Here is a 26905-nt window from a genome sequence, read left to right on the forward strand (position 1 = left end):
GCCCTTACTATATAAGGAGCAAGAGGGTAACCAGAGAAAGGGTTGGCACACTCAAGGATAAAAGGAGGAAAGTTATGTGTGGTGTCAAAGAAAATGGGTGAGATTCTGAAAGTGTACTTTGCGTCGGTATTCACCGATGAGGGGGGCATAACGGATATTGAGCTTAGGGACAGATGTTTGATTACCCTAGATCAAGTTGACATAAGGAGGGAGGAAGTGTTGGGCATTCTAAAAGGCTTTAAGGTGGTTAAGTCCCCAGATCTGGATGGGGCTAATGAGGGAAGTGAGAGAGGAAATAGCTGGGGCTGTAACAGATATCTTTGCAGTATCTTTGAACACGGGTGACGGCCTGAAGGACTGGAGAACTGCTGATGTTGCCCCCTTATTTCAGAAAGGTAGCAGAGATAATCCAGGTAATTATAGACCTGTAAGCCTGACATCAGTGGTAAGGAAGCTGCTGGAGAAGATACTGAGGGGTGGGATCTGTTTACATTTGGAAGAAAATTGGCTTAGTGATAGACATGATTTTGTGCAGGAAAGGTCACGTCTTACTAACTTAATAAAATTCTTTAAGGAAGTGACAAAGATGATTGATGAGGGAAGTGCTGTGGATGTCATATACATGAACTTCAGTAAGACGTTTGATAAGATTCCCCATGGTAGGCTAATGGAGAAAGTGAAGCTGCATGGGGTCCAGGGTGTACTAGCTAGATGGATAAAGAACTGGTTGGGCAGCAGGAGAAAGAGTCATAGTGGAAGAGAGTTTCTTAAAATGGTGAACTCTGACCAATGATGTTCCACAAGGATCCATGCTGGGACCACTGTTGTTTGTGATATACATTAGTGATCTGGAGGAAGGTATAGGAGGTCTGATTAGCAAGTTTGCAGATGACACCAAGATTGGTGGAGTAGCAGATAGTGAAAGGGACTGTCAGAGAATGCAGCAGAATATAGATAGATTGGAGAGTTGGACAGAGAAATGGCAAACTGAGTTCAATCTGGGCAAATGCGAGGTGATGCATTGTGGAAGATCCAATTCAAGAGTATAAATTGATATACAGAGAGAAATGAGTGTTTAGACCCATTGCTCCCTAAAAGTTGCAATGCAGGTCAATAGTGTGGTCAAGGAGGCATACGGCATGCTTTCCTTCATTGGACCGGGTTTTGAGTACAAGAGTTGGCAGGTCATGTTACAATTGTAGAGGACTTTGGTTCAGCCATATTTGGAATACTCTGTACAGTCTGGTTGCCACATTACCATAAGGATGTGATTGCTTTGCATAGGGTCTAGAGGTGGTTCACCAGGATGTTGCCTGTGATGGAGGGTGCTAGCTATGAGGAGAGGGTGAGTAGATTAGGATTATTTTCATTCAAAAGATAGGGTTGAAAGTCTGATTAAGGTCTACAAAACCATGAGAGGTATGGACAAGATGTATAGCAAGAAGCTTTATCTCCCCCCCCAGAATGGGGTACTCAAATACTAGGGGTTACGAGTTCAAGGTGAGGGGGAAACATTTAAAGGAGATATGCGTGGAAAGTTCTTTACACAGAGTGCTGGGTGCCTAGAACACATTGCCAGTGGTGGTAGTAGTGGCAAGCACAATAGTGTCATTTAAGGATGTATCTAGACAAATAGATGAATGGGCAGGGAGCAGAGGCAGGTTTAGATAGAGGATCTGGATCAGCGTAGGCTTGGAGGGCCGATAGGAGTGTTCTTGTGCTGTAATTTTCTTTGTTCTTTTTTCAAGAATGACCTACTTCGATATATTTTAAATACACTGAATGACTTGGTGTCCAGATGCCTCCTGTGGTAACAAACTCCGCAGCGATCACCCTCTGGGTGAAGAAATTCCTCATCTCAGTTCTAAAGGGTTATCTCTTTGTTATGAAACTGCAACCTCGGGTCCCAGTCTCTAATAGTGGGAAAATCTTCTCCATGTTCACTCTATTCAGGCCTTTGTTTTCTCTAAGTTTCAATGAGATCACTCCTTATCCTTCTAAACTCCATCAAGTACTGATCCAATTATAATGCTTTTACATCTGATTCTCCCTCACAAACTGAAGGGTAAATTTTACCATATTATGATCACTGTCCCCTAGCCGTTCCTTTACCTTAAAGCTCTCTAGTCAGGTCTGCCTCATTACATATCAAATTGAGAATTGCAGGTTCCCTTGTGGGCTCTACTAAAAAAAAAAATTCATGGACATTCCACAAATTCCTTTTGTTGGAATCTGCTACCAATCGGATTTTCCCAGTCCTTCTATTGAATTCGCCCATGATTATTCACAATTGTTCTAATAGTGCCTTTCTTATATGCCCTTTCCATCTCCCAATTATTTCCTTCAACACATCTTGACTACAGCTAGAAGGCATGCGCATAACTTCCATTAGGTTCTTTGCTTCTGCAGGTCCTCAATTATACCCACACAGAATCTATGCCTTACAACCCTACATCACATCTGGCTATTGATCTAATTTAATTTCTTACTGAGAAGGCAACCCTGCCTCCTCTGCTCATTTGCCTGTCTTTTTGATTGGACAAGTATCCTTGGATATTTAGTTCTCAGCCCTGATCCCTTGCAACCACATTTTTGATGCCCACATCTTACCCATCAATTTCAATCTACAAGCACATTTACTGTATTTCATAAACTGTATGCATTTAAGTATAGCACCTTCAATCATGCATTGACTGCCCCATTTCTTATAGTTATCCCCTTATCTGCTGTGCCTGATCCTTTCCATATTCTGTCCTAACACTTATTCCGGAAATGTTAATAACCTCAGAGTCCTTCTTTGCTATCTTTTTCCTATAATTTTCCCTGCCAATGAACCTCACCCCTACTGTTTAGTTTAAAGCCATAATGCAGCCTGAAGTATGCAATTCACCAGGACTCTAATCCCAGCATGATTCAGGTGGAGCCTGTCTTATTGGAACAGCTCCCTCTTTTCCCAGTACTGGTGATAACATCCCACGAATTCAAACCCATTCCTCCCACACCAATCTTTGAGCCAGGTGTTTAGCTCTTATAATTTTGTTAACCCTGTGCCAATTAACTTGCAGCTCAGGTAGTAACGTGGAAACTACCAACTTTTTGATTCTGCCCAGATGAGATGTAGCCCAGATGAGATACCCTGAACCCAGGCAACTCGGGACAGGCAATAAATCCTGGCCACCATGTGAATAAAAAAATGGTAGAGCATGCATGATTGGCCTACTCTTGCTCCTATTTCTTATGGATCTTCCTCACCAATCTGTCACAATTGCATTTGTTCATACAACGGTGGACAGTGACAATTGAACAGTTTCACCTCCACATTGAGAATACTAGCCAACATGTGACATGGCAGTGTGTGCTAAAGTGAAATAACTTTGAATAAATTGAGCAACCCAAGATTAAGCATCCTTCAGGTGCTGAGAGCCATCAGTAGCAACAGAATCATACAGCATCACAATCTGTAATCTCCAACTCTACCAGTTCCATCATGTCAAGGAAATTAAACACTGGTTCAATGAAGAGTGCAGGAGTAGCACTGGGCATACAGAGAGAGAGAGAGAGAGAGAGAGAGAGAGAGAGAGAGAGAGAGAGAGAGAGAAAGTGTCAACCTCAAGTTAAAATACAGGGCTACTTGGGATATCAAGACAGCATAAACAGGAAGTAATGGACAGAGCAAAGCAATTCCATAACAAATGGATCAGATCAAAGAATGGGTTCAAATCCCACCTCAAATAATAAAACTAAATTTATTCATTAAATTCAATATAAATTCAGATTATAAAAGGCTGACTCCACAAAGGTGACCATGAAATCATCAATTGTGTTCACTTATGCTGGTTAGGATAGGAAATCTGTCATTTTCACCTGACTTGGCCTTGGAAGCAACATTGGCAGGCATGAAAGAATAAAACTAAAAGTTAACACCAGAATTCCCTCTTACATATGAATGTACACAACAAACTACACAGGTTCCAGAACACAACACTCGCCATCGTGAAAAGAGTTTAAGATGGGTGGCAAATACTAGCCTTGCCAGTAATTTTCACTTCCTAGAATGAATATTTTAAAATTCGCTAGCAAATATCAAAGTAAATGATTAACTACATAATAAATAGCCAAAGTACAAGGTGATTTTTCTTCAGGAAGACGTCAAAAATAGATTAAAAGTACCTCGTTCTGAGAAATGGCTGATAAGCTCAGAGAAAGCAACATGAACAAATCCCAAAATTTATTATCTGCAACCATGGGCAGACAGATTGAAGATAACCGGTAAAAGTATCAGAGACAAGAGAATGAGAACATTTGTTCTCAACCATCCAAGTTTGATCTGGAATGCACTATTTGAAAAAAAGTGATGGAAGCAGATTCAATAATGCCATTCAAAAGGGAGACCAAGATCTTTGTCAAGGATTAGTTATTAAGGAGCAACATGACAAAAGAGCAAGAGGTAGAAAGGCAGAGATTTAGGGAGACTACTCCAGATGAACATTACACTCCCAAAGGAGAGTTGATGGAAATTTAGGATGTACAAAAAGCCAAACTAAGACAGCAGACATCAGACATCTTTAGAATTAGGTGTGGGTTAGGCTAGAGAGAGAAATATACAAATAGATTAGAATTATGAATTTGATGCAGTCTAACTGGAATTCAATAAAGATGAGCCAGCATATGGGAACAAGTGAACAAAATATTGTACAAGTTAGGATATGAGGCGAAGATTTCTGGACAAGCATGAACTGACAAATTAGTAAAAAATGGAAAGTGGACAGAGATCACTGGGACTGTGCAAAAATTACAATTAGAAGCAGCCAATAAAGGCGAGAAGGGGGTCATGAAATAGGACACTAATATCAATGCTTGATTAAAAATTATGGTTGTAGAAGTTCAAGACACAGGTAACATTTTGGTAGAATGAAGTCAGCAAGCAAAATGAAACAATTTTATAAAGGATGCAATTAGAGCTCAGGATTGTTGAATCTTATTGAGGTAAAGCAATGAATGGAACAAAAAAAGGTTAACCCTAAAGGCATTATTTTAAAGATGGAGATAAGTTTAAACTGGTTCTGGCCTGGTTTCAGGCAATATTTCTGCACACTATGAATAATGACTAGAATGGTCTTCCATGTATAGTGTAGTGTCAAAGTTCAAGTAATTAAACGACGTAACAGTGTAGCTGCAGTTGCTATGCCCCATCAGCAGAGCTACTTTTCAGTATAACAACTAGAATTTGTAATAAGAAAAAATGTTCAAAGAATTCCTTTTACTGTGAAGGAAAATGCATTGTATTAGAAATCAGAGATGCACATTTCTGCATGACTTTTTAAACATCTAAGTATGGGGGAAGAGGGTGAAAAGAGACAGAGATAACAAGAGTTCAAACAATTCAAATGCCATATTCTAACTCCTCGTTGGAATGTTTTTTAAAAAATCACAATGGGAAATGCAATGTAAACTAGGTATTACATTACGTATAACATCCGAAATGTAAAATTAAAGAACATGGGGATCTGAAAATATCGCCAGATCTGTTTGGAGCAGGAAATCCTTGGTACAATATCATGAGAATGATATGAAGGTCAGAAAACATTTTAGACAGAAAACAATATTTCACTTTGTAATTTTCTGATAATCTTCTCAGCAGAGACTAAACTGCAGGACGTTTTGAACATGTGTGCAATATTGTGTGGCCCATGACAGCAGTTCTTCACCCCAACATGAAGAGATCCTGATGTTCTTGGAAAACTGAAGAGACACATCTGTGATGGCCACACAATTCCAACACAAACAGACATCAGGGCACCAACTTACAAATATCCATATAACAGACTGTAAAGGTAAATTACTTTAGCGAGCTTTGAGAAGATTTGTAGCTCAGGTTGAGGTTCTGAATGTAGGTTTGCTCGCTGAGCTGGAACCTTCATGTTCAGACATTTCGACACCATACTAGGTAAAATCTTCAAAGAGCCTCTAGACAAAGCATTAATGATGATTCCTGCTTTCTATTTATGTGTTTGGGTTTCTTTGGGTTGGTGATGTCATTTCCTGTTCTTTTTCTCAAGTGGTGTTAAATCTGGTCCAAGTCAATGTGTTGTTGATAGAGTTCCAGTTGGAATGCCATGCTTCTCGAATTCTCATGCGTGTCTCTGTTTGACTTCTCCTAGGATGGATGTGTTGCCTTTCAACTTCATTAGCTACTGTTTTAGTGTGGTGGTAGGGTTTGTGGGATACCATGATACCAAGGGGTCCGAGTAGTCTGGCAGTCATTTCCAAAATGTCTTTGATGTAGGGGAGAGTGGCGAGGGACACATCCTTCCTAGAACAAGCCAAACAGAGACAGGCACAAGAATTCCTAGAAGCATGGCATTCCAACTGGAACCGCATTAACAAACACATTGACCTGGACCCGAGTTACCCCACCTCCAGAGAAAAAGAACAGGAAATGACACCACAAACCCAAAGAAACCCAACAACATATAAAAGCAGGAATCGTCAGCAATTCATCAGCAGGAATCGTCTGGAGGCACACTGAAAATGTTACTTAGTATGGTGATTGAACATGTGAACATGTGAACATGAACCTTCCAGCTCAGCAAGCAAACCTAAATCCAGTTAGTTACTTTATTTTGTGACATATTTTAGCATGAGAAACATTGGTTACATCAAACTACAGTTGCTGACTGGAAACAATACAGAAAAACTCTACGTAAACAGAATCAGTCTTGTTCAATAAACGTTCGCACTAGATACTACACATTTTAGAGTGCACAGAGAAAGGCCCTTCAGTCCATTGAATATGCGCCTGCCAAAAACCACCACCTAACTACTCTAACCTCACTTCCCATTACTTGGCTCATAGCCTTTTATGTTTTGGCACTGCAAGTGCATATCTTAATTTTTAAATGAGAGTTTCTGTCTCTACCCTTAGAGGCAATGAGGCTCCAGATTCCCACCAACCTTTAGAAGATAGACTTTATCTCTCATCCCTTCCAAACTTCCTGATAAATGTCAATTATAGAATCCCTAGTGTGGAAACAGGCCTTTCCGCCCAACAAGTCCACCTAAATCCACTTCACAGTAATCCACCCAGACCCATTCCCCCCCATCCTATATTTACCCCTGACTAATGCATCATTCCTACACATCCCTAAACACTATGAGCAACTTAGTATAGCCAACTCACCTAATATGCATATCTTTGGACTGTAGGAGGAAACTGGAGCACCTGGAGGAAACGCACGCAGACAAGGAGAATGTGCAATTTCCACAGTCACCCAAGGCTGGAATTGAACCTGGGTCCTTGGCATTGCGAGGCAGCAGTGCTAACCACTGAGCCACCTTACCGCCCCAATCAATATCCCTAGACACTGAACTCTCCACCAAGGGGAAAGTATATTCCCATCTATGTCTCTCATAAATTTTGACATCTCAAATCATGACTCCTCTCGGTCTCCTCTACTCTAAGGACAGTCCTAGTCTATCCAATCTCTCTTCATAATTAAATGTCTCCAACTTGAGTAACATCGCAGTAACTCTCCTCTGACCCCTCTCCTTTACTATCACACCCCAGAATTGCATATCCTACTTCAACAGTATCACATCACAAAAAAGGTAATGGAACTAAACTTGTCATGTTATGAGGAAAGGTAAAATACTGTACTTAAGTCAAAGAACCACAATGGCTATATGCTTAGCAGATAAAACAGAACCCAGGAAATAACTCATTTACAATGTTTTCGCAATCTCCGACAAGATGCTTAGGATGTACCAGGCTGTGTACCAAGTGAATGCACTACTAGCAACGGTCTACATGTGAAACATCACCACCAACTGACTCGCTTGTGCGCAACCAATTCTTAAATATATAGATAGTAGCTCCAGTGTTTCCAACATCATTAAACTGAAAAACAAACGACAATGGCACCGATGCAAGTACTGTAAAAACTCCTGTTCCTATCCCCTAACATACCCTATTTATTTAGTTCAAACAAGAATCTGACTCACTTTGCTCATAATAAGTATTCATCTTGTCTACTTTGTTAGTATAATTCGAACTACTGTGGTCAGTGGAACTTGTATCAAATTGGCAGCAATAATTTCTACTGATCATCTGGTATAAAGTTGAATAAACCTAGATAGGTGCACACACCAAACGAAAGTCTTTTCAGTGTGCAGTTACCCTGCCAGGGGCCTACATCAAGGGACAGCAGGTCATAAAGTATTTGCTGCTGTCATTCACAATGAAAGCCTGTAACCTTGGACACCCACTGCATTCCAACCAGTCTGAGAATAGTCACTATCAAACATCACCCAGGGCTAAGTGCCAGGAGAGCTCTCAGTTATCGTGGACAAAGCCTGCAACAGTGAAGAGAGAGTTGAAGTGTTAATGCAAATGGATTGCCTATTAGTGAGTGACCACAAATAAAACAAGCTCAAGCACAGGTGTGGTTCATTACGCAACACATCGAACAGCTGGGTCAGCAAGTAAGATGGCATGCATGTCTAAGAATGCAGAATTAATCCCACCGTTAGCTGGATTGTTACATCCAAGAAATAATTCAAAATGAACTCAAAGTCTGAAATTATAAGCCAAATTATGACAATAGAACCATTATTGATAATCACCAAAAGCCCACCTAGTTTACTAATTATCTTTAAGGAAGGAAGACAGCAAACTTGAGCACCTTCTCCCAGATCCTCACCCCCACTCTCCAGCCCTGTCATTACACGGGCTGATACAATCCCATTTTAAAACTACTAAAAGTCCCATTAGCAGCCATTTATTCAAGGCTGAACTTTACTCACTGCTTTGCCAATGTGTTTTCCTCTCTCTCCACCTCATTTACTCCTTACTCCATTTCACCTTCTGCATAAATACCAACCCTTTCTTAGCTATCAGTTCTGAAGAAGGGTCACCAAACTTGAAACATTAACTTTGCTTTGTCTCCAGAAATGTTACCAGTTCTGATGAGCTTTTCCAGCAATTTTTGTTTTTTGTTTCTGATTTTCAGAATCAGTGGTTCTTTCCGTGGCCTACTCCTGTTCCTAATGACACACTCAGTTTGGGCTCAGAGTTATTCAGCTCCAGAACTCACTACATCTTGGGTTCAAACGTGGACGTAAGAACTGAATTTCAGTTCCTCAGGTCAGTATCCTAACCCTAAGCTTCTTCAGCTACTTCAATCAATACCGATGTAACAAGCCCACAGTAGACACCATTTTCTTAGCCCTGAACTCATCTCTGGAACACCTGGATAACGAGGACACCTACTCATCAACCACTGCTCCATTATCTCCTCCAGCTATTCACAAAACTCAGCTCCACTCTCCAACTGGATCCTCAGCTTCCGGACCCATAGACTGCAATCAGTGAAGATAGACAACTGCACCTTTTCCATGATAACCCTCAACACTGCAGTCACCCCAATAATGCATTCTCACCCCTCTACTGTACTACAAGTTTGCTGATGACACCATAGCGGTAGGATGGATATCAAAACAACAGTAAGTCAGAATACAGAAAGGAGATAGAGGCCTTGATATCATGATGCAATGATAACATCAGCTCTCTCAATGTCGGCAAAACAATTGACTTCTGAAGGAAAGGAAAACATCCTCACCTAAATCAACAGAGCAGAGGTCAAGGGGGTCGAGTGTGTCAAGTTCTTAGGACTGACTATAACCAACCTACCCTGGACTTCCCATATAGATGCAATGGTCAAGGCTGCACAATAAAGCTTCTTCTTCCTCAGGTGGCTTAGGAAATTTGGCATGTCCATAAGGACCCTCAACAACTTTGATGGATACACCACAGAAAACATACTACCCAGGTGCATAACAGTCTAATACGGCAACGGCTCTACCCAGGACCTTAAGAAACTACAGAAGGCTGCTTGTACAGCCCAGACCATTATGGAAGCCAACCTCCCATTACATGGACTCCATTTAAAAGGCTCGCTGCCACAGATAGGCAAAGACCCTCCCACCCCAGTAATACTTTCCTACAACTTCTGCTGAGAGGCAGAAAATACAAAAACATGAACACATGCACTAGATTCAAGACAGCCTTTTCCCTGCATTATTAGACTGATGAACGGACACTAACTTCAATTAATATTAGTTTTGTCGATGTTGATCCTGCTTTGCGTACCTCTTGTGCAGTGTAACCTGTATACCTCACTATCTAAGCACACTATAATCTATCTGCATTACTCAAAGTTTTCACTGTACTTAGGAACATGACAATAAATCAAATAACCATCACTCCATCACAAGGTCAAAAGTGGGAATTCTCGATGACAGCACACTGTTCAGCACCATTCCTAAAAACCTGAGCGCAACAGTCCATATGCAGCAAGACCTGGACAATAATCATGGCTAAGCTGATAGCCAGCAAACAATGCTACTGCCAAACAAGTTCCAGGCAACAACAACTTCCAACAAAAGAATCTAACCATTGGACTTTAGTATTCAATGGGGTTACAATCACTGAATTCTCCAGTGTCAATGCCCTGGGATGGTCAACATTGACCAGAACCGTAACTGGACTGGCCAAATGAATACTGTGGCTAAGAGCAGGTGAAAGGCTGCAATAACAACTCCTGACTGCCCCTACAAGCCACAAGTCAAGGGTGTGATGAACTATTGCCTGTGAGAATGTATAAATCAGGTATAAACAGGCAGGGGAAGAGTTAAGTTTTGTGAATCAAGAGGTTCAGCTGAGCATGACTCAGATATGAACTTGAAGTTAACAATGGGATGCTGGAGGCAAGGGCAATGAGTTAACAAGGTGGAAAAGCATTCACTATGTGAAGCCATTTAACAACATTAAAAGCATTCAGTACGTATGGTCAGTTTAACAAGGTGAAAAGTATTCAATAGGTGAAGCCAGTTAAGGTTAAGAACATCCATTGTGTAACAGCAGATTGCTTAATTTTAACTGTTGATGCTCACTGATTGTAATGGTCACCCAATTAGAATGTACGTTGCCTTATCTAGATGCTCCTCCCTGTAAAATGACTATATAATTAATCAAGAAACTGTTATTCCAGATAAGACCGGGAACGCATGTCCCATGGGCGTTCTCTCTCTCCCTCTTGTGCCCGGAATAAAGATGGAGGTAAAACTATACTGTGTCTCTGAGCGTTTTGCTTCGACTAAGGGAGGAAATGGGACGACACCTGGATGAATGCAACTCTAGAAACACTCCAGAAGCCATTCACCATTCAGGACAAAGCAGCTCACTTGATTTCACTATATCCACAAACATTCCCTCACTAATGATGCATAACAATATCTAACAACTACCCGACAAGATGCAAGGAATGGAGAGATATGGACCAAGTGCAGGCAGAAGGGATTAGTTTAATTTAGCATCATGTTTGGCACAGCACTGTGGGCTGAAAAGCCCGTTCCTGATCTGTATTAATCTAAGAAACACTGCAGAAATTCACTAAGGTCCTTAGTACCTTTCAAACCCACAGTGTCTGCAACCTAAAAGGTAAAGACCAGCAGGCACATAAAAATCAATGACTTGCAAGTTCTCTTCCATGCCACTCACCATCCTAACTTAGAAACATTCTGCATTCCTTCACTGGTGCAAAGTCCAAGAACTTCCTCTCTCTACTGTTAATGGACTGTAGCAGTTCAAGAGGAGCATCTTTTCAAGGGCAATAAATGCTGGCCCAGTCAGCAAAACCTACATCATCTGAAAGAAAAAAAAGTGCCTGTCTTTTTGTCTGATAGCAAATCAACAAGGACAATCACATGATGCCTGAGAGCCACTTAGTTTGATGTTGTGCTCATTTTTACAGATAGATTAGCTTTCTTTACTGCATGTTGAATATCTTTTGTGCTCTTGTTCTCCATAGTGTTATTCGCTATTGAATTATCCCTCTTAAGGTGAAACAATGTTATTTCTATTCTCAAAGCTTGAAGGAATTGTGAAACTTCCAATACGTTTTTCCTATTTGGGATGGTCAAGGATTTATAACATTTATTATGGAGTTTCCCAAATGTTTCCCATTATGACCTCATTTAAAAGGCTTGAAAAATATCGTAGAGTACTTGGACAAGGTTCTCAAACATAATTTGGTACCAAGGCACACATGGAGACTCAAAGAGGTGACAAAACATTTAGTCCAAGAATTGGATGTTAAAAGGCATTTCTCAGAGTGGTGTCAAGTGAAAAGAAGCAAACGTGTGGGAAAGTATTTAAGACAGCTTCTGTGCTTCAACGAGAATGAAGAGTGACAGAAAGAGAGAAGTTACCGGACATTAGACTGATCATAACATCTGATGGTTACTATTTTAAATGTTTTCTATGGTCTGAATGCAGAGAAAGTTGACAGCGCTGCATTATTGATTATATCATTCTCAGAAGGAGTAGTGATGGCTCAGCATTGGTTTTTATTGAAATTCTATCCTCTGAATAGAATCAGACGACAAAATAATTTCCTGCTCCTCGAGACCTGAATGCCAGTTTGAGCATTCAATCCAACTCCTAGAGTTTCGTGGCTAAAGGTTTGAAGCTGTTACAGCAGCATGCAACATGTCTGCTGATCTTTATTCAATAAAAAGTAGAGTACAGCCAGCAGTAACTATAACACAGTCTTCAGAGCTTTCATTTCCTTGGACTGTTTAAGGTGCCACTGCCATGTGCAATTCACTTGCCTATGAGTTGCATTATGTGATGAATCGTTCTCTAACTATGTAACAGTAATGATCTGGTTTCCAAGTAAAAGGAAATTATTAGCTTAGTAAATGAAATGTTGCAGAGACTGGGCCAAGAATCTTGTGGATAACACAAGGGTTAATGGACAGTAATAGGGTTGCTAAAATTGGAGAGGGGGGAAAAGTCAGTCAGTCAACATTCCCCATTTGGCATTAACAATTCCTGCTAAAAACTAACACTTGTGTTGCTGCTCAAAATTGAAAAACCTGCCAGCCATTCGTTTTGAGGCTTGAACAAAGAACATTACAGCACAGGAACAGGCCCTTCGGCTCTCCAAGCCTGCACCGATGCAGACCTCCTCTATATACACCTGCTGCCTATTTTGTAAGGATCTGAATCTCATTCATGTATCTGTTGAGATACATCTTAAGTAATTTTATTTGTTCCTACCCTTACTGCCTCTGCTGAGGACGCATTCCAGGCACCCACAACCCTCTGCATGAAGAACTTTCCACACATTATCCCCCCCCCCCCCCTCTAAACTCTTCCCCTCTCACTTTGAACTCGTGACCCCTAGTAATTGAGTCCTTCACTCTGGGAAAAAGCTTCTTGTAATCCACCCTGTTTACACCTCTCATGATCTTGTAGGCCTCAATTAGGTCCCTGTCAACCTCCTCCTTTCTAATGAAAATAATCCTAATCTACTCAACCTCTCCTCATAGCTAGCACCCTCCATACCAGGCAACATCCTGGGTGAACCTCCTCTGCACCCTACCAAAAGGACGTGGATGCTTTGGAGAGTGTAGCAACCAGAACTGTACGCTTGGGCATAACACAATCTGAAATTTCAAAATATCGCTGGCAGAGGTCAGGTCGTCTAAGTAATTGTACCAATTCATTATAACCTCTGATTTAAAATGATAACCAGGGCAAAATTGATAGTAACTTGAATATCTGGAGGTGGTGTTGTCATAGTAATGTTAGTGGATGAGAAAACCAGAGGCTCAGGCCAATGGTGAGGGGACATGGATTTAAATCCCATTACAACAACAGGCAGAATTTAAATCCAATTCATAAAATCTGCATTTAAAAGATAAACTATTGATTCACTAATGCGCATGAAGGAAGGGAACCTGACATCTATCTAGTCTAGCATGACTCCAGACTAACAGCAATGTATATGACTCTTAACTGCCTTCTGAAATAGGCAAGCAAGCCACCCAGTTCAAGGACAATCAGGAATAGACAACAAATGCTGATTTCAAATTAATATTCATGATAAAAGACAAAAAAAAATTAAGTTGCTGTGGGGTCTGGAGTCAGATGTAGACCAGGGAAGAATGGCAGTTTCCTTCCCTAAAGGACATTAAAGGAACTAGATGGTTCTTCCACGCACCCCCTCCACCCCCAACAATCAACAATGGATTCATGGCCCTCACAGTTTCTTCATTCCAAATTCTTATTGAATTCAAATTCCGTTATCTGCTCTGGCAGGATTCAAACTCTCTTTCCCAGGATATTACTTGGGTGTCTAGTCCAATCGTAACACTACTCTGCTCTCACCTGCCCAAAACGCCAACTCTCCTGCTCTTCTGATGCTGCTTGACTTGCTGTCATTTTCATCAACACCTGCAGTCCTCACTATCGCCATTTGCTGAATATAAACTACAAACCAACCGACTCCCACAGCTACCAAGATTACACCCCTCCCAACCTGCCCCCTGTAAAAACGCCATCCCAGATTCCCAATTCCTTCGTCTCCGCCGCATCTGCACCCAGGAGGACCAATTCCACTACCAAACAACCCAAATGGCCTCCTCCTTCAAAGACCCCAATTTCCCCTCAGATGTGGTCGACGATGCTCTCCACTGCATCTCTTCCACTTCCTGCACCTCCGCCCTTGAACCCCGCCCCTCCAATCGCCACCAGGACAGAACCCCACTGGTCCTCACCTTCCACCCCACCAACCTCCGGATATATCGTATCATCCTCCGTCATTTCCACCACCTCAAAAACAGACCCTACCACTAGGGATATATTTCCCTCCCCACGCCTATCAGCATTCCGGAGAGACCACTCCCTCCGCGACTCCCTTGTCAGGTTCACATCCCCCACCAACCCAACCTCCACTCCTGGCACCTTTCCCTGCAACCACAAAGTGCAAAACTTGCACCCACACCTCCCCCCCCCAAGGCCCCAATGGATCCTTCCATATCCGTCGCAAATTCACCTGTACCTCCACACACATCATTTACTGTATCCGCTGCACCCGATGTGGCCTCTTCTACACTGGGGAGACAGGCCGCCGACTTGCGGAACGTTTCAGGGAACACCTCTGGGACACCCACACCAACCAACCCAACTGGCTGAACACTAACTCCCCCTCCCACTCCGCCAAGGACATGCAGGTCCTTGGCTGCCTCCATCGCCAGACCCTGACCACACGACGCCTGGAGGAAGAGTGCATCATCTTCCACCTAGGAACCCTCCAACCACATGGAATGAATGTAGATTTCTCCAGCTTTATTTCCCCTCCCTCAACCTTATCTCAGTCCCAACCCCCGGATTCAGCACTGCCCTCTTGACCTGCAATCTTCCCGACCTCTCCGCCCCCATCCCCTCTCTGGCCTATCACCCTCACCTCCTTCCACCTATCTTATTCCCAGCACCCCTCCCCCCAACCTTTTACCTCAGCCCTCCTGGCACACCAGCCTCATTCCTGAAGAAGGGCTTATGCCCGAAACGTCGATTCTCCTGCTCCTCGGATGCTGCCTGGCCTGCTGTGTTTTTCCAGCACCACATTTTTCAACTCTGGTCTCCAGCATCTGCAGTCCTCACTTTCTCCTATAACAAATTGCTGTTTTGTTCACCAACTCCACTTCTAGATTTATCTTAGGTTTACCCAAATCATAGAAGTCGTGGAAAAAAGAAAGCTCATCTGTTAAAGGTCTGCCTCTTCATTTCCTATCATTGTGCATTTATTCAAAAGTGGCAATCACTGCGATGCCACAAACACTGGTGACATCCTCAAAAAAAAATTCTAACACCTTTACATATTATGGCAGAACAAAAAGCCCAATATGCAAAAATAAAAACACCTTTACTCACAAAGGAATTCATTGCCTGCTAGATGCAAATTGCATTGAAAACATGTGAATTTGTAACTGTTTCAGCAATCATTACTCCAGTTTTCCTTCTAATCTAATTACTGGAAAGAAATAAAGTGGAGAGAGGAAGAGAGAAGAACCTTAATTTGAATGAAGCAGAGGCTTCAAACAATGAGCTGATCTCGACATTTGAATGGAATGTTACATGAACAGTTGCTGCTACAGTATTCTGAAATAAAGAAACAGCTGTTCAAAATATTGGCCTATGTTCAAAATATGCAAGACAATTGCGAAGATCTGGTGCAGAGGTGAGCTCATGAAAGCAGATGACAGGGGTGACAGCATTATGGCCACTTGTCCTACTTAATTATTAACATCGAGCTCCAGGTCACACTTTAATTCCCTGTTCAAAGTGTCAAATTTAAAATTCACGTCACTATTCAAATTTCTTCATGGCCTCACCGCTAACCTCCTTGAGCCCAAAAACTAAGAACTTGCCACTTCACCAAATTTGGGCCTCATTGACAGTCATAGAAAATGTACAGCGTGGAAACAGACCCTGCTGTCCAACTTATCCATGCCAACCAGATAGCCCAAATTAATTTAGTCACATTTGCTAGCATTTGGCCCATACCCCTCTACACCCTATCTATTCATAGACCCCATCCTGATGCCTTTTACATGTTGGCATTGTACCAGCCTCCGCCACTTCCTCATTCCATACACACCGCCCTCTGCATGAAAAGTTACCCCTTAGGACCCTTCTAAATCTTTCCCCTCTCACCTTAAATCTATGCCCTTTAGGTTTGGCCTCCCCTACCCTTGGGAAAAGACCTTGGATAGTCACCCTAATCATAGCCATCATGATTTTATAAACATCTATAAGGTCATCCCTCAGCCTCCGATGCCATAGGAAAATTAACCCCAGTCTATTCAGCCTCTCCCTATAGCTCAAATCACCACCTCCACCCACACCCTGGCAACATCCTTGCAAATCTTTTCTGAACCCTTTCAAGTTTCACAACAGCTTTCCGAAAGCAGGTAAGCCAGAACTGAACACAGTATTCCAGAAGTGGCCTAACCAATATCCTGTTCAGCCACAAAAAGAGCTCCCAACTCCCAATAAATGCACAATGCTTTGACCAATAAAGGCAAGCATATCAAATGTCTTCTTCACTAGCTTGTCTACCTGCGACTCTACTTTCAAGGAACTATGAACCTGCAGTCCAAGGTCTTTTTTAGATTAGATCAGATTACATTACAGTGTGGAAACAGGCCCTTCAGTCCAACAAGTCCACACTGACCCGCCGAAGCGCAACCCACCCATACCCCTACATTTACCCCTTCGCCTAACACTACGGGCAATTTAGCATGGCCAATTCACCTTACCTGCACATCTTTGGACTGTGGGAGGAAACCGGAACACCCAGAGGAAACCCACGCAGCCACGGGGAGAACGTGCAAACTCCACACAATCAGTAGCCTGAGATGGGAATTGAACCTGGGTCTCTGGCGCTGTGAGGCAGCAGTGCTAACCACTGTGCCACCGTGCTGCTCAATTGTTGGACAACATTCCCTAGGACTTCACCATTAAGTGTGTGCACCCTGCCTGATTTGCCCTACCAAAATGCAGCACCTCAACTCACAGATGTTACCAGAATTGCTGCATTTCCCCAGCAACTTTGCCTTTTGTTTCGGATCTCCAATACCTGCAGTTCATTGTTTTAGTCATTAATAGTTTCCTGGTTGTCAGTACTGAAACAAACTTTCACTTCCAGATCTATTTACTAGTTGAACATAAATTCCACAAGCAACCATGATGGGATTTGAATTTTTGTTCTCAAAACCTAAATCTCTAGGTTAGTCAACCAGTGATAATATCACCAGATTACAATCTTCCGTTTAGTGACAACTTTGTCCTGAATATTTTCCTTTATTCACTCATGAGAGGTAGCACTTCATCTCCCAGAAAAACCAAGTGCCATTTCACAAGGCAGTTAAGAGTAAACCACATTACTGCGGATCAAGAGTGACTGGATAAGGATGAAAGACTTCCTTCATTAAAAAGGTAATGAATGAACAAGATTGGTGATCTTATCAATTGTCATAAGCAGCAATAAGCTTTATATTCCAGACATATTAACTGATTCAAATTGCATCAAGGCTATAGCAACATCAATATGAAACTCCAGATGTCAAATCCAGTAACAATGCCAAAATGGCACCAACTCCCTACAATCTCTAAGTTTCCCAACACTGACTGGCCTATAGTTGCCAGTTGTATCCTTTTCCCTTTTATTACTTACTATTCCATTCAGCCCATTGGCTGGATTCTGCCATTTATTCAGATCGTAACTGTTTTGGTCAACACCAACTCCACTTTCCTGCCATTTCCCCATAATCCTCAATTCCCTTACTGATTAAAAACCTATCTTAGCCTAGAAAGTACTTAACAACCTAGACTCAACAGCCCTTTGTAGTAACAAGTTCCACAGATGTATTGCCCTCTGGAGAAATTCCTATCTGTCCTAAACATGCTATCCTTTATTTGGAGGTTATTCCTTCTGGTCCTAGACTCACCCACAAGAGTAAACTTTTCAACATCCAGCCTGTCAAGTCTCCTCAATCTTGTTTTTTGACAATAAGGTTACTTCTAATTCTTCTAATAATCACAGGCCCAACTTATTCACTTCTCCTCATAAGACATTTTTATCCATACCTGATCTCAATCTGGTCAACCTTTTCTGGACTGCCTCCAATGCCAGTATATCTTCCCTTAGGTAAAGGGCCAAAAAACTGTGCTCAGTATTCAGTTGCAGCCTGATTGATGCCTTACATATGTTCACTAGAACTTCCCTACTTTTATACTCTATTCCCTTTGAAATAGAGACCAACCTCCCATTTGCCTTCCTTATTATTCATTGAGAGGAAAGTAAGGACTGCAGAAGCAGGAGACCAGAGTTGAAAAACACAGCAGGCCAGGCAGCATCCGAGGAGGAGAATCGACGTTTCAGGCATAAGCCCTTCTTCAGGAAAAGCTTATTACTCAGTGAACTTGGATGAAGAGATTCATGGATGAGGGCTTCCAAGTTCCTTTATTCTGCAGTTTTCTCCATTTAATATTCAGCCCTTCTCCTCCTGCCAAAGTGCACCTTATTTTCCCACATTATGCGCCATCTGGCAAGTTTTTGCTCATTTGCTTAACTTGTCTATATCCCTCTGTAGATACTTCATGTCATCCTCACCACCTGCCTTCACATCAACTGTCACTTCCGAAAACTTAGTAATAGTAGGCTCACTTTACTTATCCAAGTAATTCATATACATCTTGTAAATAATTTTGGCCCCAGCACTGATCCCTGTGGCACACCATTAGTGACAAGTTGCCATCCTGAACCTGTCCCTTATTCCAACTGTATCTATTAGTTAGCCAATCTCTATCCATGCTAATATAATGCCCCCAATACAGCGTGCTCTTTGCTTATTATTTTGCGAGATGTGAATATCATTGGCGATGTCAACAACTCTTCCTGAACTGTCCTCGAAAAAGTGGTGGTGAGCTGCTTCTTACAAATATGATGTGATCTGCAGCAATGTTCAGGAGTGTGTTCCAGGACTTTGGCCAATAACAAAGAAACAATGCAATATATTTCGCAGTCAGAATGCTGTGTTCACACGTATCAGTTCTTGGTGGTTGAGTTCATGGCTTGGAGGTGCTTTTGAAGAGGCACCATTCAATCAAGACAGACTGATAAAGTCTGTGGCTACAATCTGTCAGTTTGACTTTTCTCATCACTCTACATTCTTTCCACTCAAGTTTTCACTCTCAAACAGCCATGTAATGCCTCCTCTTGTAGCTTCAGTCAACTATAATCATGTGAAGTTCCTTGGGATGATTTTCCACATTCCAAGTTCAATATAAACACAGATGTAGAAAGTAAATTGGCTAACAAGTACTGGCATTTACATTTATGGACTAGAATATATAAGGTGGAATCATCTTTAGGCATACAAAGCCCTGGTTGGATGACAAAGCATTGAGAGTTATGCTGGGCACCATGTTTTGGACAGATATATTCTCTCTTCAGCCAATACAGCAAGGTCACCACAGTTGCAGAGGATCATAAAGCTGCACTCTCATCACAGAGAGATGATTAGTGGTGGTTAACCTGAGAGTCATCATGCCTCAGGTGAGGGGAAGAGGTTGAGAAAGACTGTCCTTCATGGTAACATCAGCTGTTAAGGGAATTGAAGCAAAACTGCATTGCAAACCAATCACCCAGCCAACTGAGCTAATCAGTTCCTGGAAAACCGTGTACATCTACCAAAATAGTATTGTTTTTCACCATGTTAGTGACTTAATCCAAAATTACAAAAAAAAATTAAGGGGTACAGATAAAGATGAAGAAGGGAAACTTACTTTTACTGGTTGGACAGTCAGAAGCAATGCTGCCCAACATTTTCGTAATGTGGCCTAATTTTTATACTTTGCTAACTGGAGTGAAAACTCAGTGATTTGAAAGAGAGTAAAGGCCAGTTGGGAGAATAGTAGAATTAATTTCCACTGGAGTATAGGCACAAAACAACACAAAAATTGTCCTTTGTTTTGCAGGCCCCAATGGTGGTAGAGATTGGACCTCGAAGCTCACAGTTAATCCCAGGACTGTCAATTTGTTTCTGCTCCACAATCAATAATTGCATGACACCATAAGGCGTAGGAGCAGAAGTAGGCCATTTAGCCAATTGAATGTGCTCTGCCATTAACTGAGACCTTGGCTGATTTGACGATCCTCAACTCCACTTCCTTGTCTTTTGTGTGTAACCCTCGATTCCCTTAGTGATTTAAAAATCTCTCTCACTGTGAATGTACTTAACAACCTAGCCTTGCCATCCCCCTGTGGCAAAGAATTCTACTGATTCACTAACCTCTAAGTGCTTCCTCTCCTTAAATATGCAGCCCATTTTATTTTTAGATGTACAAAAACTGGCAGCATAGTGGCTCTTACAGTGAGGGGAAAGATTTAAAAGGGCTCTAAGGGGCAACTTTTTCACATAGCCTAGATTTATTTAGGATATCTGGTCAGCATGGATGAGAGTTGGATCTAAGGGTCTGTTTCCGTGCTGTACATCTCTATGGCTCTGAGATTATTGTTTCTATTTTTGGTAGAACAAAAGACAGCATATTGGTGGATAATTACAGTTAGTGCAAACAGCTAACCATAGAAAAAGATTTATCCTGTTAAACTCAATGGCCAAATTTCATTTAGAAAACCAAGTGAACACAGGTGCTAGTAACATAGACAATATGACAAAATGTTTGATAGGAGGAGAAATGGGGCATGATTGCTTTTTGTCACCTCCACCATCGCCACAAAAAACAGGTTGAAAGGATTCTTAAGATGGGCAAAGACATGGTGTGGCATAACACTTCAGACAGCACCAACTGTAAGATCATTTTCTAGTGGAAGAAAGAGATGTTTCTTATTTCCAAAAGAACTGGGAAAGAGAAGAGGGGAGAAAATCAGATACAAGTACAACTCAGATAAAACACATTTTCTTGATTATTTTTAAAGTAAACAAAACTACTGACATCTGTCAGAGGTACACCTGAAAAATATAGAGCAACAAAGGTAAGAACACACATATTTAGCAACTATATTTTGGGTTACATAAATCTTAGCCTGCCAGAGTTATTTTCTCAAATATTTTAAACTCTAAAGAGTTTAAGTAAATTGGGTGACTGCATGAAACTGTTCGCTGGTCAGACTTGAATCATCACCCTCAAGTGAGATAATGCCACTAATATCAATGAAGTGCTTTTTTTAAAAAAGCACAAATTCTTGATTTATTTTCACAACTTACTGGTATTCACACATGCACAATGTCAAACTCTGACATCAGAAATTAAAATTATACTATTAATTTTGTCTTACAATAATCCAACAAACAAATTAATAGCACACAGTGAACACCAAGTCTGAATAAAAAGAAATTAAATTTAACCAAAAAAATTTAAAGTCAATATGAGAGATAACAAATGGGGGATGGGCTGAAGGCAAGAAATGCAACATCATCGAAGGTCCTCCTCCAGAGAGTGTACTTTACCAACCACAACTGCTAAATATAAACAAACACCGATATGATCCTCCAGTTTTAATGTAAACCATACTCCCCCATACAGTAGGTACCATTTATGTTAATAGATACAAGCCTTGAGCAAACCTCTAGAAAGCAAGCACGCACTTCCCAATTTTTCAATGATATTACTATATTTGGTTTCATCAATCTCTGAAACGTTTCACACAGAGAATGTCTTCCTAACTGCAATGTGGAGGATATGTGTTTGCTTTTAATACAATAATAGTTATTTTCATTACCATCTCCACTCCACCTCCTGTTTCCTGTGAATTCAGACAGGCACAACAGGCCTGCCTCCATTGCCATTACAATTTAACACTTTGAACGCTTAAGATTGCCAGGAGAGGAAAAAGAAACAAAGCAAATGATAAAACTGGAGATGCATTTTTTCTGCTGAAATGATCAAATGGAACAAATTTTAAGATCTACATAATACATTCATTTTTAAACTAAAGATCTGTAGAAACTTACTAACTGCAATCTTGATGGTATGGGGCTTTGTTGAAATATAGCCAATATGGAGAAGGGTTAATAATACGGCACATAATGAAGTGTTTTGAATGTCTGATGCAGTGTTGCTTCAGAATTGCTGCAGTTAGGATCGAAATCAAGAGGTACTGATGAAGCGACCACCTCAGCAAACAAGAGCAAGCACTCTTAATTCACATTTCTTTCCCACTTATTTTGGGGACATGGAATAATTTTTTTCTGTCTTGAAACCAACCTTGCAATCTACTGGAACACATTTAAAAGTCTAATGCTTTGTGCCTGTGACTTTGTTCACAGTCAAGGATAGATCCCCCATCACCACCAAGCCCCTGAATCAATATCTAATTAAGGAAACTGTGAACATCCATATAAGTAGAGAAACAGCAGCTGTATTTTAGTGGGCACTTATGTAAATGTGATGTCTATTATGATGACTACTGTACACCCAATACACATTAGGAAACAGACATCTGCCTTTTCAGCAAATTCAGCTAAAACATGAATTATTTTGGATGAATAGGATGGTTGTGAATAAGTTACAAGATAGTACGATTAAAAAGGGTTACAGTAAAGGTCATAAAGCTTCAGAAACCCAGATTAAAATACTTGTTAATGGCTTCTCTCACCCACCAAAAGAATATATGGTTGAATGCAGTTGACATGTCTTACTTTTGTTTCGACCTTTATCATGCCTGGATCCAATATCATGACTGGCAGTGAAAGCGACATAAAACAGTAACACTAACATGTCTGCCTCCTCTGATGTCATGACCAGACTACTTTCCAAAACACTTCCAAGGAAAAAAAAATCAAACAACTCCAATTTGCCATGTATGAAGAATAGGAAATTCACTCGAGAATTTTCAGCATTCAGGCACTACCATACATATGCACAATTCCATTTAAATGCTGGGTAGGTTGACTCTTTAGAAGATGACAATCGCAAAGAAGATGCCTGATTTGGTAGAAAGATTTATGAGTACCCCAACTCCCCTCCCTCCACAGCCAAACTACCACTGGGCAAGACAAAACCCCCAGGATCCAAATAACACTTCTATACACACGCATATACATAAAAATTCTAACCAATGACTGTATGTGACCACATTTTACATGTGATTACCTCAAATCACATTTATAAAACATAACCACATAGAGACTTAGACAGGCTCTCGCACACAATATTGCCAATGACCTTCTACAGTGCTCTGTGAAGTGCTGCAAATCCCATGATGACAATATTTTATATCTAATACGTATTAAATAACATTGTATATTTTTAAAAAGAAATATCTATATATTATACACAATTCAATACCGTATCAATCTAGTCAGATGGTACAGCGTGTCCTCCTACATGGGTGAGGATGGGATTATAAAAAGGCGTATGGAGAATTAGATGATGATTTTAATAGAAATTACGTTTGTTTCAGGAGTGGGAGAGATTGCGGCTCCAGGCTAATGGTGAGCCGCCTTGGCCCCCGGGTTCCCCCTCAGCCCTGCCCAGCCCAGCCCGGTACCTGGTAGACTGAAGCTTTGGGAAGGTCCAGGCACACGGTACAGCACAGCACCGAGTACAGCCTCTCCTCCAGCTTGTGCTCCGCGCCGGCCTTGCCCCCCGCCGCCGCTCCACCGCCCGCGGCCGCCGAGCCCGAACCCGAGCCGGAGCCGGCCGCCGACTCGGCCTCCAGCCGGGCCCGCTTCTTGGAGCTCGGACCTTCCTCCAGCTCCGGGTGGTTGTTCAGCTCCTGGGCTCCGGCCGCCGCCGCCGCCGCCGGGTGCAGGGGGTCGGAGGGGCCCGAGGAAGCAGCCGCCGCCGCTGCCGCCGCCATCATCATCGCCGCTGCCGCCGCTCCTCCACCTCCCGCCGCTGAAGAAGCCGCGGGCGCCGGCTCTCTCTCCTCCACCGCCGACATTTTTAATTTGTTTTCACGTTCACCCGGTAACCGTCACCTCCCCCTTCCCGGACCCCGAAAATTATACAAAAAAAAACAATAAACGCGACGGGTGACTATTTTCTCCTTTTCACAACTTTTGTTTCAGAAGTTACGACTTTAATTAGAAATGTATTTTAAAGATATTTTCTGAGGTAAACGATGCCTGTGTGTCGCCCCTCCTTCCGTCAGAAACCGGCCGCTGGGTCGATGAGAAAACCGCAGCCCCGCGCCGCCATCTTTGTTTTTCTTCTTCTTTTCGTCTCCTCCTTCTGTGACGCGCGCCCCCTCCAATCAGAGCGCGCCTTACTCCACCTGACCAATCGCGGCCGGCTTAGCGGGCCGTAGGGACCCACCCCCCGAAATGTCGCTCTCTGATTAGTCCGCATCGATCGCAATCTCTGATTGGTGGAGACGTACGCAAGCATTTTAGTGTCTCCGCCCCTTCCCATTCCCCCATTCATTGAAGAGGAGAGGACCCTGTTTACTGTACACCGCAATGGGAGTTTAGGGTACAGTGGTAGTGTCCCATACTCAGGAGGAAGGTGTTCCCATTCATTCAACAAGAGTTGGCTCAAATTACTATAATAGACTCTGGGGTTCAATGTTAGTGTCCCATGTTCAGGAGGAAGGGTGACTTTTAATTTTGTCCACCCCAATCCAACACTGACACCTCCACATCATTGACTCAACAGGAGTGGGCTTAAATTATTATAATGGGTTCCAGGGGTACAGTGGTAGTGCCCCATGTTCAGGAGGAATGTGGTCCCATTCATTTAACAGGAGAGGACCCAATTTATTATAATAGTCTCTGAGGGTAAAACAGTAGTGTCCAATGTTGAGGAAGAAGGTGTTCCCATTTACTCAACTAAGAGGACCTATTTACTACAGAGGTTTTGTGTGGCACAGTGGTAGTGCCCCTACTTCTGAGCACTGAGGCCCAGGTTCAAATCCCACTGCTCCATCCTCAATCGATTTTTTTTAGTCAGAAGTCACATGTCACCAGGTTATAGTCCAACAGGCTTATTTGAAATCACAAAGCTTTTGGAGTATAGCCTCTTCATCAGATGAAGTCATGAAAAGAAGGTAGGAAAGAGAATTCAGATAAATAATCTGCCATGGTTGGTGATGAAAGACAGGATTTGGAGCATCTCAACAGCCAATTACCTACTCCCATTCCTTTTTCTGATTTTCTTAATGCATGACAAGTTGTGTGTTTTCCAAACATTAACTTTATTTCCATGATTTAAAAGTGAATATTTAAGGATGGTCAGTTTGTTCTTTATCACCTGGGCACATCTGACCCACAACAATTTATATGGCATTGTTAATATCATAAACCTTCTCATGAGGTATTACAGGAGCAATTCATAAACAAAATTTGATATTGAGTCACTTAAGCAGATACTAAAACAGAGACAGTATCCTGCAGATATCGGGAGTCTAACTACAGGTCATCAACCTGTAGTATTCACAGATTTTCACTCTCCAATGATGCTGCCTGACCTGCAGAATACTCCTATCATTATTACTTTTTATTCCAGGATGATACCGGAACTTTTTAATTCATTCATGGGCCAGTATATATTGACCATCCCAATTTGTCTTTGAGAAGGTGGTGGTGAGCTGCCTTCTTGAACCTCTGCAGTCCATGTGCTTTGGTTTGACCCACAATGCCCTTAGGAAGGGAATCGCAGGACTTTGACCCAGTGACAGTGAACAAACTGAAATATATTTCCAAGTCAGGATGGTGAGTGGCTCGGAGGGAAACTTGCAGGTGATAGTGTTCCCATGTATCTGCTGCCCCTGTCCTTCTAAATGGAAGTGCTTGTGGATTTGGACGGTGCTGTCTAACAGCCCTTGGTAAATGTCTGCGGTGCAGCTTGTAGATGGTACACACTGCTGTTACTGAGCATAGGTTATGGTGGTAGTGGATGCTTGTGGATGTGGTCCTGGATGATGTCAAACTTCTTGAGTGCTACTGGAGCTGCACCTATTCAGCCAAGTGGGGAGTATTCCATCACACTCCTGAAGCGCACCTTGTAGTTAGTGGACAAGCTTTGATCAGTCAGGTGGTGAACTGCAGGATTCCTAGCCTCTGATCTGCTCTTGTAGCTGCAATGTATCAGTTCAGTTTCTGGTCAATGGTAAACCCCAAGATGTTCAAATGTTTGTGACCAAAAACGTGCTAAAAGTGCAAGATTGTTTTAACACAGGAGGGAAGTAAATCTGATGAACCTTCAGTGGGGGAGTGGTCTGGGGTGGGGAATCCATAGATTGAGGAGTGGAGGAAATCAGAAATGTCCAAGGGGTTGTGAGACAGATTGAGCTCACAGAGTTAGGGGTGATGGCCATATTTAAACCATTAATTTAAATATTAATTTTATATTTGAGGCATTGCCAGATCAAGACCCAAAATAGATCAGCAGGCACAGGGGTGAGGGGTGGAAGATACTTAGAGTCTTAGAGCTGTACAGCAATGGAAACAGACCCTTCGGTCCAACTCATTTATATCTAAAATAATCATGTCCTATTTGCCAGCATTTGTTCCATATCCCCCTAAACCC

The 26905-nt window shown here is 42.0% G+C and overlaps 1 protein-coding gene across 2 annotated transcripts in view; it reads right to left on the reverse strand.

Annotated features, from left to right (window-relative positions):
* Nucleotides 1-24599, reverse strand: part of zftraf1 (zinc finger TRAF-type containing 1) — a 139674-nt gene extending 115075 nt beyond the window's left edge. For both annotated transcript variants that reach the window (XM_072576482.1, XM_072576481.1), the window contains exon 1: nt 23925-24599. In XM_072576482.1, the coding sequence (XP_072432583.1) occupies nt 23925-24320 (396 nt within the window). In that variant the 5' untranslated portion in view covers nt 24321-24599. The remainder of the gene's footprint in view (nt 1-23924) is intronic.
* Nucleotides 24600-26905: the final 2306 nt, after the last annotated feature.

This window comes from Chiloscyllium punctatum, chromosome 8, assembly GCF_047496795.1.
Source record: "Chiloscyllium punctatum isolate Juve2018m chromosome 8, sChiPun1.3, whole genome shotgun sequence".
Taxonomy (NCBI): Eukaryota; Metazoa; Chordata; class Chondrichthyes; order Orectolobiformes; family Hemiscylliidae; genus Chiloscyllium; species Chiloscyllium punctatum.